At 39.7% G+C, this 15,906-nt stretch overlaps 1 protein-coding gene across 2 annotated transcripts in view; it reads right to left on the bottom strand.

Annotated features, from left to right (window-relative positions):
* The window catches only part of LOC122813874 (zinc finger protein 578-like), an 890,730-nt gene that overhangs the window by 68,637 nt on the left and 806,187 nt on the right, over positions 1-15,906 (bottom strand). For both annotated transcript variants that reach the window (XM_044086414.1, XM_044086413.1), the window contains one exon: positions 653-779. In XM_044086414.1, the coding sequence (XP_043942349.1) occupies positions 653-779 (127 nt within the window). The remainder of the gene's footprint in view (positions 1-652; positions 780-15,906) is intronic.

The following is a 15,906-nucleotide window of genomic DNA, read 5'->3' as shown; positions in this document are numbered from 1 at the left end:
TACACATATAATAATACAGAGTAGCATTTTATTATAAAAAGTTGTAAATTAACTGCACCTTTCAGGTTTGGGCTTGTTTCTCAGATTTCAAACTGTGTGATTTTGAGAAATTACTTTAACGAAGCCAAAGTTTCTTTGTCTATAAAATGAGGTACAGACCTATAACAGGTCATACCCTCATGGGAGACAGCCTGATGACAACATGTTATCCATGGGGTATATGAGGATAAAAAAGGGACATTAACTAACCAAACAACAAAACATCCTATTTTAGAGGTGGCTGCTTTATGCTGAAAAAGTACAGATGGTCAAAAATGTCGATACAAGAAAAGAGTTTAAAAACTGAAACGAAACATGATGTTATAATGTGATATACACTTACAGTAGCTGAACAAGAATGCTAAATGAGAGAGAGAAGTGCTTATGCTTAAGAAGATTCACTGTAGACAAGAGAGAGACGGATTACTTAAGACCATACAAGGTCAGTGGAGATAGATGTTTATTGTTATTCCAAAAGATTCTAGCAAAATTGAGAGAGAGGTGCTATATCCCCTCACCAAACAAGAGTAAAGAGCACCATTCTGAATTATTCTAGCACATTTCCATAACTTCCAGAATAATGAGCTCACTTCATAAACTGATGTACACTTACCAACAGAAACACAGGTTTCGTAGTTCTGTACCATCACGTCCCTGTACAGGTCCTTATCTTGTTTCCTTAATAACTTCCACTCCTCTTCTGTAAAAGTAACAGTGACATCTTCAAAGGTTTCTGGTACCTGAAAGGCCAAAAAAAATCCTCTTCAATGTTTACTATATTCAACATATAATGGGCAGTCTTTCAGCAGCAGAGACAGCATTATTTTTACTTTCTTAATTTATTGGGTAGAGGGACCTTTCAGCCACAAGCTTGGTACAGATAAAAATAAAGTTTAATATATGGTGATATTGCACATCACAATTAGCACCAATCTGTGGAGCCATATATGCAATTAAAACTATCGAAGATATATATATATGGTTAACTATTGTTTATTCGAATGGAAAAACATTTTCCTTTCAAATAAACGAATAGTAATACCGAAAGTAAAAAAAATAACGTTGGCAATGTCGAGCCAAATGCTTGACGCATTTGACTCGACATTGTTGTCGAAACCACCACGTGATAGCCATATAGGAGCTGATGTAAATGCGCACCCCACTTATATATTCTAACTCCGAGATCGCACTACAGTGGGGATGTGGATGAATTTCCACTCTCCACTGTACCGCGATCTCCATGCAGATAGTCGACTTATGCGAATGCAGTAGTGCATTCGCATAAGTGGAGTCGACTATCTGGTTCACAAATGTTTGTGCATTCGACATTCTGATTTTCGGCAGATTGCAGCTGACAGAATATATATATATATATATATATATATATATATATATATATATATATATATATATATATATATATATATAATTTATATTTATACACACACACATTTTATATATATATATATATATATATATATATATATATATATATATATATATATATATATACACATACATACACACACACAGATACACCGACACATACATACATACACACAAAGATTTAACAATGTGATGCTTTGAAAAGCTTTGCAACAATCTAATACTTTAGTTTTCAGACATCTGTTATTTGAGGTAGCATAAACCACATCACTGTAAAACAAATCTGTTACTGTTGGAAGTGACCAGATAGGATTCCCTGCATCTACAGGCCTGAAGCTTGGAGATGCTTTGCATAGAGGTAATGACCATCAGGGACAGTGTTTTCTGCCTGCCTGCATGGTACAGAGGGATGGAACCCTTACTCTGAACCACATGAAAAGGGTATGAATAGTGGTGTCAGTAATGAAGGAGCGGGGCAGGGAGGGGAAATAATGAAGGGGCAGGTCTCACTCACCTGCCCTAGAGGAGAAGACAGTTGACATCATTCAGGATGTGCACAAGGAGATATGATTTCTCCACTGTAGACCAGGGAAACCATCTTCCTAGCCTGAGGGAAGAAGGCATGGCTGCATACTTGCAAAGTCCTTTGCATAGGTATGAGAGGTCCAGGGTGGTCATCCCATTGCATGGCCTCTTCTGCTGCACTAGCCCCAAACTTCCATGGGTAAAAAACAGCATAAGACAAAAACCTCTAAAACCACTCCTGAGGGAGATCTATATGATGGCCCCCCTCAGTCAACCATCACCATGATGACTGGGAACAAAGGGTCAGTTAGCCAGGACAGCACTGTTGATTGACAGATATTGAGAGTGAAGAGTGCAAAAACATGAAAGTCTTTACTGAAAAACAATGACCAAACAACAGCAAAAAAACAAAACTGTCATGCAAACTATTTAGTCTATCCTGACAGCACAGCTAAAAGGCTAGGGGACTGACAGCTAATAGAATATAAAGGTAAAGTAACCGCATTACCAGTTGAACAATAAACCAATAAACAAATGCCAATACAATCCAGCCTATAAGGAAATTCCTACAAGATAAAATGCCTACTAATTTTGATACTAAAACCAAAGTATTATGTTTCAAAATATACTGTGATTCAGTTTTCAACAACAAAAGTTTTCCCAATTGTCAACTCTACGGATAGAAGCAACATGTATATATGGCATGGAATGGAATTCCAGCATGAAAGACATTAATATGGGTAGCTATAGCACTGAAGTGTTAAAAGTCCTCACTTCCAAACATGCTTTTGTAATCTAACCTCAACTGTGTGGACAGCTTTCCCAATGTACCACAGGGAGGGAGCAGAATTACAACATATAACATACACCACATTACTGTTCTGGCAAGTATATCCATAATCAAGACGATGGGCATGGTCAGTGATCTTCAAAAATGTTACCTTTAGCCAACAAATAATGCACTTTACAAAGTCCACATGTAGACACACCCTTCATATCACCCAGTGTACAAGATTCCAAACTATTTGTGGCCACAATACCATACAAAGTATGTCTTCTGGTGTTAGAGGACATCAGCTTTTGCAAATTCCCACCTAACTCTGCATCCAGCTTTTAACATATTCCAGTTCCTGAAAACTCTAAAATAAGGAGAAAATTCAGTATGTGGTAAACTAAGACTGTCCAAATCCTCCTGGTGTGGTACTGTTAAAATCGGAGATCTACTTTTACACTTTGTCACAACTAATATTATGCAAAGACAGTTTTGCAAAAACTCCCACTGCAAAAACTTAAGGTCTTGTGGGGCAATATTCCAAAAACCCTGTATTCAAGTTGCATTCCTACTCACTTATAAGAGCACCTCTAGTGGCAAAACAGGTAGTAGGTTGGGGGGAATGCAAATTATCAACAGCTAAAAAAAATCTATGCCATCTTTGGACACTGTTACACTACACACACGTTAACCTATTTCTCATATTAGTATAACATCTAAAACCGTGATCAACATGACTGCGTGCTATCTCTGCAAATTACAAATCCACATTGTTTTTGTGATAACAGAAAAAAATAAAATTCAGAAAAAAGAAGCATGACAAACAGAAAATGATCAGTTTAAGTCTGTAATAGATAATGTTTAATAAAGGAGAACTAAGAAAAAATTGTAATGATTATCCAAAAGGGAAAGATGACCCTGGCCCATGGCACTGAGGGATAAAGCCTGAATGGGTTCCATATTCAATTAACAGCATGATGATGGAGAGACCTCACAGATAGGACTGGAGTGAGTGGCAGATATCAGCTCAGACATTCTTAGCGGAGGGGGAGGGGAGGCAGGTAACTTGAGTCATTGCAACAATCAGCATGAAGAACCTGTTGAGCTCCAAGCTACAAGCAGTATCTTGCTTGGTCAGTAGGCTGCCATGCACGGAAGTGTGCAAGCAGCTCCGAAAGGCAGCCATAGCAGAACTCACAAGGCTGCTGTGGAGTAGTGTGTTAGAGCATGCTCCTCAAGAGAAGAATGACAACACCAAGTCACACCAGTGACCCTGATTTCCTCATTGGCCCTGGATGTGGTCAGGTAGAGCCTGGGATCAGCTAAAGTGGGTCTAGTAGACTCAGCAAATGAGAACTGCTGTTGGCAGCTGATAACGAGCTGTGGGGAGCTTAAAAGAAAAAGGCACACACATTAGCACTTTTGGAAACGAAATGAGTCCCTGACCCCACTGCTACAGTTATGTTCTGTAAAACATATTTTCTATCAATACAAAATGTATCTCATATGATGTAATACAAAATGTATCTCATATGATGTACAGGATTCACAATTACAATGTTGTCCTTTTTGACAGATGCCCTTATAATGTACTCATGTTTTGATTTAATGAAATCCATAACTACTGTACACTGAGTAGGGGTTTATTAGAATTCCTGGATTGGTTTAAAAGTACAATAAAAAATACTTTTTTGCTTATTTTCCATTAAAAAATTAATTGATGATTCAATATATTCCTAACATTGTATAGCACTATGTAATGTTGAATTTCTTCCTTTCTGTATATATATATGTATATATATATATATATATATATATATATATATATATATATATATATATTGTAAATATGTTTGATTTTATTTGAGATTTGTTTACAGGGGTGGTCCGAATGGGTCTACAGAACCCATTTTCAGTGGAAGCCCTGGGAGAAAAGCTCCACATAAAATGCAATACAAATACATTATAGTTCAAAAAAACAATACAAGTGACATAAGGAATACTATACATAAATAAGTTGACAGAATGTAAGCCAAGTTATGTTATACTAACATCTGGGCAGTTTATTTCATTATAGACAATTTTTGTAATTCTAACAACATATACATAGCCTATAAGTAGATAAAGTATACAAAAGTATTATGCTGGTAGCACAATGTTTGACATTGGTTGTTATGGTACATGAAAACTTAAATGTTAGTTTCAGTTAGAAAAATAATAACAGAAGAGTTAGTGATGCAGAAAGATACTGAGAGAGTTAAGAAAACTAGAGGCATTGCAGACTGAGCAGTAGCTTAAGGATATGGTATAGAAACAGAGAAGGAGTTACGAGAAACATTAGGATCTTGTAGACTGTGAAGGAGTGAGATGGGAAAATGAACTTTTGTGGAAGAACAGGAAGAGCTGAACATTAGGCCAGACTTATACTGGAGCAGAGCCATGTATTTTTTAGATGATTTTTTTTAAAAAGGCTTTAAAGTGGGTTAGGCCAGGCATAGACCTTGTAGCTAGAGGTAATGAATTCCATAGTTTAGAGACAGAATAGGAATACAGACAGTGACCTGTTTTTTATGTGTTTTCAGATACTAAGAGATTTTTGTCTTCTGACTGTAGGGATCTATTTGGTGTATAAGATGCGACTAATTTGCCTAGCACAGGACACACAGTAGGCTTGAAAAAAAGGTTGTGCAAGTGGATAGCTGAATAAAAGTATGTTGATTGGGAAGTTCAAGCCAGTTTAGTTCTAGTAGCACTTCACAGTGATGTCTGCAATATTTAGAGTTTGTGGTAAACTTAGCTACTTTAGCACTGTTCCATCTTGCTTAGGGTAGAAGTTTGTAAATTAGGATAGTACACCGTAAAGAAGGGAGGGAAATAAAAAAGGTTTTTGCTAGGGAAATTCTGGTTGCTATAGTTAAGAAATATTTGTTTCTATACAAGAGTCCCAGCTTTTGAGGATTTGTCTTTATATTTTTTTGTATATGGTGGTTAAAGGAAAGTTTACTGTCAATGATCACTCCTAGAGGTTTGGTCTCCTGCACTGTTTCTATGACAGTGTTATCAGATCCAAAGATGTTGAAATGATTGGAGACTGGGGGGTGTTTTTAGGGTGGAAGAGTACTAATTTAGTCTTCTTTGGATTAAGAAAGAGTTGGGTACTTTTAGCCAAGATTTGACTACAGTAAAGGACTGTTAAGTATTGGAAAGCAGGTCTGGTAGTGACTGAGCTTTACAGATTATAGTGGAATCATCAGAATACTGAATGAGTGTTCCAAGATGGGAGGACGTGTGTAGGTTGTTAGTGAAAATATTGAAGACTAGGGGTTTGTGGATGGAGCCTTGAGGAACTCCAGTAGGGTTGTGGAGAAAGGGTGAGAGTTTATTGGACCATTTCACTGCTTGTTTACAATCCTCAAGTTAGCCCTTAAACCATTTTACTGTGTTATGTGAGAAGCCTAAGTTAGACAGTGTGTTCAGTAGAAGGGAGTGACAGACAGTGTCAAAGACCTTAGATAGTTCAAGCAAAACTGATCCTATATAGCATCCTGCATCTCTGCTGTTGCTCACAGTGTCTGTAAAGGACAATAGAGCTGTAGTTGTGATATAGCTGGGTCAGAAACCATGTTGGGTTGGGGTTAAAAGATTGTTTTGTAATAGGTATTGCATTATCTGCTGACGGATATCTCTCTTGGGAATTTTGGATTTAGGTGACAAGATAGATACAGGTCGGAAATTGGTTAGTTCAACAGAGTTGCCTCCTTTGTGGATGGAGGTGATGTGAGATTGTTTCCATATGGTTGGTACTTTTGATTCAGATAAAGACCTATTTATAAGGACACTGATTAGGTAGATGATTGAGTTGGCAGCCAGTTTGAGGAAGTGGTGAAAGATCATCAGCCAAGGTGGAACAGGGTTTTAGTTTTGGTAGCAGTTTCTTTATGTTTGTGGGTATGGGCTGAAATGAGAATGGGGTTTGTATGATATTTTGTTGAGTAGGGGGGTTAGAGGTAGTAGATGGTATAGGATTGGTGCCTAAATAGGCTGAAGGGTGTGGGAGGGGGTCCAGTGTTAGGGGTGTTAGTAGGTCTGCTATTGATTTTATGAAGTGCTTGTTAAAAGTTTTCAGCTATTTGTGATGGTGGGGTATCAGGTGATGGAGTGTGATCACTATTTGTCCCAGTGTTAAGTAGAGTAGATATGGAGCCCCAAAATTTGTGGAGGGTGGTTTTATGCTGGAATTGAAGCTGGGAATAGTATGATTTCTTATCTTTGTTGATTAATTTTGTAACTGTTACACAGCGTTTTGAAGATGACAAGATTTTGTTTATTTTTGTTTAGTTTCCAGGTTTTCCAGGCTAGGCTCTTTGCTTCATTAGGCGTTTACATTCCTTACAGCGTCACGGGTCTGCGTTCATTTTGATTCTTTTCATACAAATGGGGCCTAGAGTATTAAATATGTGAAGGAAGGTGTTATTAAAGTACGGCATCATTAATGGGTAGTATTTTAAGAGGTGTCCAGTCTATTTCATGTAGGAGATTGTTAAATTTATACCGACAAAAATTAGATGAATTCCTAACCGATTTTACAGTGTGCACTCTTAGTTGTTGGTAGTTTGTTCTAATGGCATCGCTCAGGAAAATAGACAGTGTACCTGAAGAGGGATAATTGGTGGGTTGGGATGCTAGGATCCAGTCTAGGGTGGATCGGCAAGTTAGATCTTTGCTGTATCGTGTTGGATTATTGATAAGCTGTGAAAAACATACAGATTGATACTATTTATGAGGGAGTTGGAAGCAATGTTCCGCCAATCTACATTAACGACTCCTAAATTTATTGTTTCGTGATTTACTGTTTGGGATGTTCAGGATAATGCATCTTCCAGCACTGGTATATTGTGACCTTGTAGGATATATATTACTACTATGCAAATTATTTTTTTTTGTGTTGAGGTTCAAAAAAGAGATTAGTACCTTATCATTAGAAAAGGTGGGTACATTACTGGTGTAGGGTGTGATATTGAGTGCAGAGCGATATAGAAGGGCTATTCATCCCCCATTTTCGTAGATCTATCTCTTCTGGTTATAGCAAAGTTTGGAGGTATTATTTCGAAGTATTTTACACTGAGGTGTAGCCATGTTTTGGTAAGGCCTAATATGTCAGGTTTATTTTGATCAATCCAGGCATGCAGTGGGGGCTATTTTATTACACATACTTCTAAGGTTCAGTGTTAGTATGTTTGAATCTTTGGGGTTACTTTCAGGGATTAGGATAAAGGATGGCCCTGATTTAGGATGTATGTCTCCACTTTTGAGTAGATAGGTGATGAGGAATGCGCACCATAAATTAGTAAAACTTTTCTTAAAAAAAATCACTGCACCAATCTAGCAGGCTGAAATACAGAATAGGTAAGCCCGTCAACATTGAGGTTCAAGTTGCATAAAGGAAAGAGATTCCTCGATAAAGGTCAGTGATGCATGCCTCCTAATGTCTCTCTCTTCATAAGAAATGACTTCTTCCAATTTATGATGATCCTTATGTTGAACTGGGAGCTCTCTTTTAATCAAATTTATTCGGATATTCTGCATCACTACAAGGAGATATTACAGAGGTTTCCAGAAATTCTGCTATGCCATGCAAAATCTGCACCAAATATATTGGAGGTAACTGTGACACTAAGAATGCTATTGGAGCATAATGTGCTCTAGACTAAAAGTTGAGATATGAACAGAAAAAAAATGGCTTCCAAATGCTGAAAAAATTTAGATTTGTGCAAACCTTAAGTTGTTAATGCTGAAAGTGCTATTGTCATTGTGATGTTAAGCATACCTGCAGCACTACCTATGTGGGCGGGTCTTATCCATTCAAGCTAAGATGAATTAAAAAGCAGACCACTCACAATACACCTTTGATTCTTTGCAACTTTATTTATTTATTTATTTTACATTTGTTGACCGGGCTAGTCTAGCTGGAGATATTTCCATTTTCAGTAGAGGCCCGGGGAGAAAAGCTCCACATACTTAATAATAATATAGAAAATACAAAGCAATAAGAGGCAATGCCACGTACCTTAGGAAGGAATTAACATAACATTGTACAGTAAACCATCAGGATTAACAAATTATGGTACATAACATTTACATAACATTTGTTGCCAGAGTAGTAATTTAAAGAAAGAGTGAGAAGTGAGGTTACAAGCTAAGAGTAGAGTATTAGTCAGGGTTGCAGCAGAAAACTTATTTTCTGTACTGAACTTGCAGTATGCAGTGTTTCTATTAAATGCGATAAAATACATTTCAGCAGAACAGAAAGTGAGAAGACTGTTTTTCTTGTTCAAATGAAAACACTTTCTTACATTTAATTAAATTTGTGACTCTCCACTCTAAGCAATTGTAATCCTGCCGGCCAGTAGTCAAAAATGTGTGACTTGAGTGACTGCCAATAGTCACTAAATGCATTAAAAATCATATAGCATAAATAACTAAACAGATTCAGGCAGCATAATTTCAAGTTAAATAAAATCACATGTAAAATAATACTGATGAATATAAAATTACTCAGTCTGTAAGAAAGTTGCCAGAGTAAGACACAACATGGGAATGGAGCAACAAGCAAAATATTTCAAAGTACTGACACTGATGAAAAATGGACTAACATTAACAATACCAAGATGTGTGAATAAACTACGTGTGTTGTAAAAAGAAAGGAGTCAGAATGGCACAGAAGAGAGGTAACTATTTTCTTAATTTGCTAGTTCATGTGATAAGAGCTTTTAGAAATGGACAAAATAGAAAAACTCGGGTTGAGAAGCAAATGCTAACAGTAAATGGATAAAATATACTCTACAAATGACTATGGCAAACTAGTTTTATGGCAAAATAGATCACAGACCCTTGTAAAATTTATTCATAATGTCTTCACAGAAAAAGTATGAGGCTCAAGTAAAACACAGATGAGACAAGGGACTAGGAATACCAGATGTGCTGAGTAGAGCACCTTCAATCAGAGAAGCATGGGGACTTCCTAGAAGTAGACTCCCTTCCTACCATAATGATATATCTAGATGATCAGAATTCATCCTCTTTGACCTCTAAGGCATAGTCACAGGCTCAAATCAACTCAGTACTAGCACCTCAGGACCCATCTCCTCTTTCTCCTCCTCCCATAATATACATCACTCTCCCTTCTTTTCAAATTTATGACTATGCTTTTGCCTCCACCATACAGAAAAGATTGGGGGAAGGTAGACAAGAGTGTTAAACAGGCTGGACTTGTGCCTTAGAGCTACAGTTATGGTAAGTACATAGTCTTATTTCAGATGATCCAGTCCATCTTCTTCATACTCTAGAACAGAGTCTGCAGTACTTAACACACTGGGTGGTTTCATGAAAGCATCTCACAGAAAATAGTGGCCTTTAAGGAAAGCTTTCCCTAGAGATCACATTCAGCTTACAGTGTCTTCTGAAATTCAGCAGGGAAACTCGTGTTGCAGCTGCACAGGAAAGTGCCCTTAAGTGAGACTGCACATAACTTTGTAGACACCAACAAATGGCCTTAATGATAATTTAATGTGGCAGAAAGAATAACATGGATGGCAAAAATTATCTACCATCAATCGAAAGTTTGAGCCAAATAACATAACGCAGCTTGAATGGGAGCAAATAAGGTATCGAGACTATGGGATATTTCACAGAAAGCCACCCTAGTCTACTTACGCAAATGATCTCTTGATAGACTGAAGCCTCTGGATAGAAATCACCATTTGGATGATCCTGGGATTATATGACATATCCCTGGTCATCAATGAAAGTGAAGAAACCAAGAAGCCATCTTATGGGAATGAAGGTGTACGTGAGCCATGCCAAGTATTCTGAATGGTCTAATATGCACAGGATTCTTTAGAATTTGAGGTCATAGCAAAGAGGTTCCAAACTTGTCAGGGTAAAAAGGGAGCTACAAGAATTGTCAGGTTTTAATTTTCCTTCATGTTCTGAATGGATTTTGGAAACTTGGGATAAGTGGAAATGATGGGGGAAAATCCTGGATTCATTATTCTTGGGCCATTGCATCAAAGCAAAAATGAGAGGAAAAGAACTTGCTACACTTGGTAATGGTCAAGAATGCAGAAAGGTCACAGCAAGACTTCCTCCAGTGAGGTATTTTGGGTTCTCCTGTTCGATTCTCTGCTTGAGTGCGGGGAGTGCCTTCTGTGTGGAGTCTGCATGTCCTCCCCACAGTTGGGTGGGCGTTCAAAAGACATGCGTAAAAGGGTGTGCCGTTGTTGAAGGTTGAACGTCGAGCTGGCACCTCAGCGTTCGTGAAAATCCACTGCCAATCATTAGCAGACCAGAGTTCCGCTGAGGCGATCCCCAACTGGGAAAAGCCAAAAGACAACAACAACTACTGGTAGGCTTAGTGGCCACTTATATAGCATCGGCAGGTAATAGCAAAGCCTACCAATTAGAAAAATTTCTTGTCTTGGGATGTTGCTCCTATAAGAAAGTGATTTGATAACATAAGCCCATTCATTCTCAACTCTTACATCCTTATGAAATAGATGGTTCAGTACATTTCACTATTCTTCTTTATGTACTAGACTAAAGCTATATTGCCTATGTGAATGACTATGGTACCATACTAGACAGAGTCCTGAAGGGCCAGCAGGGTACAAAATAGCATGCATTTCCCACACATTAATGGCTTTTGCTTGTGATCACATACCTTGGAATGTCTTGCCTTGACAATGTCCCACACCTAATGGTGACCATTACAGTAGGGAGTGGAAAGATGAAGCGGACTGTCCAACAGCAGTTTGAAGATGATCTTTGCAACCACTAGACAGCTTGAAGTGATGAATGAGAGAGTGTAAAGTACAGTTTTGTACCTACCATAAATGTAGATGTTAGAGTGCTAATACAGCTGCAGTCATAACAGATGGGTTCTCCTGCCATCAGGCGGGTCCTTGGTCGGCCGAATTCCAAAGTCTAGGTCCGGCGTCGGTTGTCGTCGCTTCTTCCCTGACGTCAGTGTGCCATGGGTATAAAAGAACCAGCCAACGCCATTTTCTTCAGTTTTTCTTGCCCCAGATGTCAGGTGCCCCCAGAAGGAAGGCAATACATAAATTTGTGTAATAAAGCAATGCAATATAATCAAAATACAGTAGTTGCAAGCAAATACACCATAAAAGAATACCCCAATCAGGTTGTATGAGGAGGTGTTAGCCAATAGGCCTGTCCCAAGAGGGGAAGGAGGGAGAGAAACCTGGACTGCAGCTGTATTAGCACTTGAACATCTACATTTATGGTAGGTACAAAACTGTACTATGTTCATCGTGCATACAGCTGCAGTCATAACAGATGGGTAGAATCCCAAAGCTAAGAAAGGGGTGGTAGGCACTAGGTGGAACTAGGAGGAGCCAGAATGCCCTGCAAGACTGCACTGGCAAAGCCTGCTCTAGTTTTGGAGTATAATGGTAGGTGGTAGTGCTTGGAGAAGGTATGCACAGAACTCCAAGTGGCTGCTTCCAAAATATCTTTGGTAGGAACTCCTCTGAGGAAAGCTGCAGAGGTAGCTGTGGCCCTTGTGGAGTGAGATCTGATGTCTGCAGGTACAGTTTTACCATGAAAAGAGTAACAAAAGCATATGCAGTGGGCTATCCATTTTGAGATTGTCTGTTTGGAAATTGGCTTCCCTTGAGCTCCTATAGCATAGGACACAAAGAGCTGTTCTGATTTTCTGAAAGGCATTGTTCTGTCCAAATAGTAACGCAGCTGTCTGTGAATGTCCAAGGAATGTAGTAGTCTCGCCCCTTTGTTTTGAGGATTAGGGTAAAAGGTAGGTAAGTGTATAGCCTGATTCAAAGCTACCCTGGATACCACCTTTGGCATAAAGGACGGGTTGGTTCGTAAGGAAACTCTGTCCTGATGGAAGATGATAAAAGGCTGCACAGCCATGAGGGCTTGTAGTTCTGATACCCTACGAGCTGAGGTGATAGCCAGAAGGAAAGCTGTTTTCCAGGACAAATATTGCAAATCTGTTGAGGCAGCTGGCTCAAAAGGAGGCAAGGTCAGCTTTTCTAGAATGAAATTGAGATCCCAAGCAGGTATTGGTTGTTTCCTTGGGGGTTTTATATTCTTAGTCCCTCTGAGGAACTGTCTTAAGAGGGGGTGAGAGAATAAAGGTGGATCAGTGTTGTATTCTGCAGAAATGGCTGAGGCATGGATTTTGATGGAGGAGAATGAAAGTCCACTGCTTAGCAGCTCAGCTAGATACTGTAATATTTGAGGTAAATTCAGTTTTCCAGGATTCTGGCCCTTTTTCTCATTCCAGGCACATAACCGTTTCCATTTTGCGGAGTAAGCTTTTCTAGTAGATGGCCTTCTGGCCTCCAAAATGACATCCTGCACCTCCTTGGAGAGTAGGGTCTTTTGTGATGTTAAGGAATCTTCCATGCGGCCAGATTGAGTGTTTTCAGCTGACTGTGAAGAGTTTTGAAGCTGTGCTGAGTCAGAAGAAGTGGCATTAGAGGCAGGGTCCATGGTGGCGAGTGCGTCAGGCTCCTCAGGAGTGGGTACCAGTGTTGCCTTGGCCAGTCCGGAGCAATGAGAATCATCTTTGGTCTGTCTGCTCTTGTTTTCAATAGAACTTTGGGCAGCAGAGGAAGAGGTGGGAAGGCATAAACTGTCATTGATGTCCAACTGAAAGAGAGCGTCCACTCTCCAGGCCTTTGGATGGAAGATCCTTGAGCAGAATTTTGTCAATTGATGATTTTTGTGGGAGGCAAAGAGATCTATGTCTGGCCTTCCCCATTCTTGGATTATTTCTGTAAAACTTTTGGATGCAATTTCCATTCATGTGGATCTGTCATATTCCTGCTTAGGTTGTCTGCCAGCGTGTTTTCCTTGCCTGGCAAGTACTGTGCTTGTAGTTCCATTTGTAAGTCCATGGCCATGTTCCAAAGTGACATGGCCAGTCTGCATAGGGGGTAAGAATGTGTTCCTCCCTGTTTGTTTATGTACCACATAACTGTGGTGTTGTCCGTTCTTATCAATAGTTGACCTGGTTGTAGAAGGTCCTTGAAAGCTATAATAGCATTTATTACTGCTAGCATTTCTTTTTGATTGATGTGAAGGTGCTTTTCTTTTTGGGACCATTTGCCCTTAATGCACCGATCTGTCAGTCAGAAGAAGAGGCATTAGAGGTAGGGTCCATGGAGGGGAATGCGTCAGGCTCCTCAGGAGTGGGTACCAGTGCTGTCTTGGCCAGTCTGGAGCAATGAGAATCATCTTTGGTCTGTCTGCTCTGGTTTTTAATAGTACTTTGGGCAGCAGAGGAAGAGGTGGAAAGGCATAAACTGTCATTGTTGTCCAACTGAGAGAGAGAGTGTCCACTCTCCAGGCCTGTGGATGAAAAGTCCATGAGCAGAATTTTGTCAATTGGTGATTTTTGTGGGAGGCAAAGAGATCTATGTCTGGCCTTCCCCATTCTTGGATTATTTCTGTAAAAACTTTTGGATGCAATTTCCATTCATGTGGATCTGTCATATTTCTGCTTAGGTTGTCTGCCAGCATGTTTTCCTTGCCTGGCAAGTACTGTGCTTGAAGTTCGATTTGTAATTCCAGGGCCATGTTCCAAAGTGACATGGCCAGCCTGCATAGGGGGTATGAATGGGTTCCTCCCTGTTTGTTTATGTACCACATTACTGTGGTGTTGTCTGTCCTTATCAATAGTTGACCTGGATGCAGAAGGTCTTTGAAAGCTATAATAGCATTCATTACTGCTAGCATTTCCTTTTGATTGATGTGAAGGTGCTTTTCTTTTTGGGACCATTTGCCCTGAATGCACCGATCTGTCATGTGCACCCCCCAGGCGTAGTCCGAGGCGTCTGTTGTGATGACTTGATTTGCTTGAAGCTTGCAGAATGGGAGACCTGTGTTTGTTTGGCATGCTTGAGCCCGCCACAGAAATTCCTTTTGAAGACATGGAATTAGTGGTATTATTGTTTCCAAACTGTGGCTGTGTTGAGACCATAGGTTTTTCAGGTACCATTGAAGTTTCCTCATATGCAGCTTTGCACATGGGATTAGTAGGATGCAAGATGCCATGAATCCCAGAGCCTGCAGAATTTTCCTTGCAGTCAGCCTGGTGAAATTTGCTAGTTTTCTGAAGTATGAGTTAGTTGCACCTGCTTCTCTGGCGTAAGGTAGGCCATCTGGGTGTTTGTGTCCAAGTTGGCACCCAGGAAAATTATTTTCTGAGAGGGTATTAGCCTTGATTTCTTTTTGTTGACTGTGTATCCCAGAGAATTCAACAACATTATTACAAAAGCCAGATGTTTCAGAAGTATGTGCTTGCTGTCCGCTTGGATCAGGCAGTCGTCCAAATATGGGTATATTTGTATCCCTTGAAGTCTGCAGTAGGCAATTACTGATGCCAGGCATTTTGTGAATACTCTGGGCGCAGTAGACAAGCCAAAGGGCAATGCAGAGAATTGATAATGGGTTGAACCTGCAAGAAATCTGAGGTACCTTCTGCAATTTTGTCTGATTGGGACATGCAGGTATGCCTCCTTGAGGTCCAATGTTACCAGCCAAGACTCCTTGCCCAGCATTGGAAGAAGCTGCTGTAATGTGAGCATCTTGAATTTTGGTACGAGTAAAAATGTGTTTAGGATGGATAGGTCCAAAATAGGTCTCCAATCTTTTCCCTTCCTTGGTACCAGGAATAGTCTGGAAAAAAACCTTGACCTTGTTCGTAAGTAGGTACCTCTTGAATAGCTTTCATGTCCATGAGATCTGAAATTTGTCTTTGTGCCTCTGCCCTTTGATTGTGTGGCAGGTTTGGCATGCCTCTCATTTTTGGAAGGGTGTGAAAATGGAATCTGTAGCCTCTATTTATAATGTCCAGGATCCATTTGTCTTTTGTGACAATATGCCAATTTTTTTGAAAATAATGCCAGTTTTCCACCTAAGGGTGCTGCCATTTGAGCCTTGCTTGGCATGCAAAGGGGAAGTCATTGGGCTTGTTTTCTGAATGGCTGCGAACTATCATCACCACCTCTTTGTGTAGGAGCTTGCCATTGTCTGCCCCTAAACGATCCTTGAGATTGCCCTCTGCCCCTCGGGTGCCTGTGTCTACCTCTTTGGGGTCTGTCCATGGCTGGAAAGGACCAATTTTTGGAAGACCA

This window comes from Protopterus annectens, chromosome 10.part0, assembly GCF_019279795.1.
Source record: "Protopterus annectens isolate FY-2018-M chromosome 10.part0, PAN1.0, whole genome shotgun sequence".
NCBI lineage: Eukaryota > Metazoa > Chordata > Ceratodontiformes > Protopteridae > Protopterus > Protopterus annectens.
This window is presented reverse-complemented; position numbering and strand designations above follow the sequence as displayed.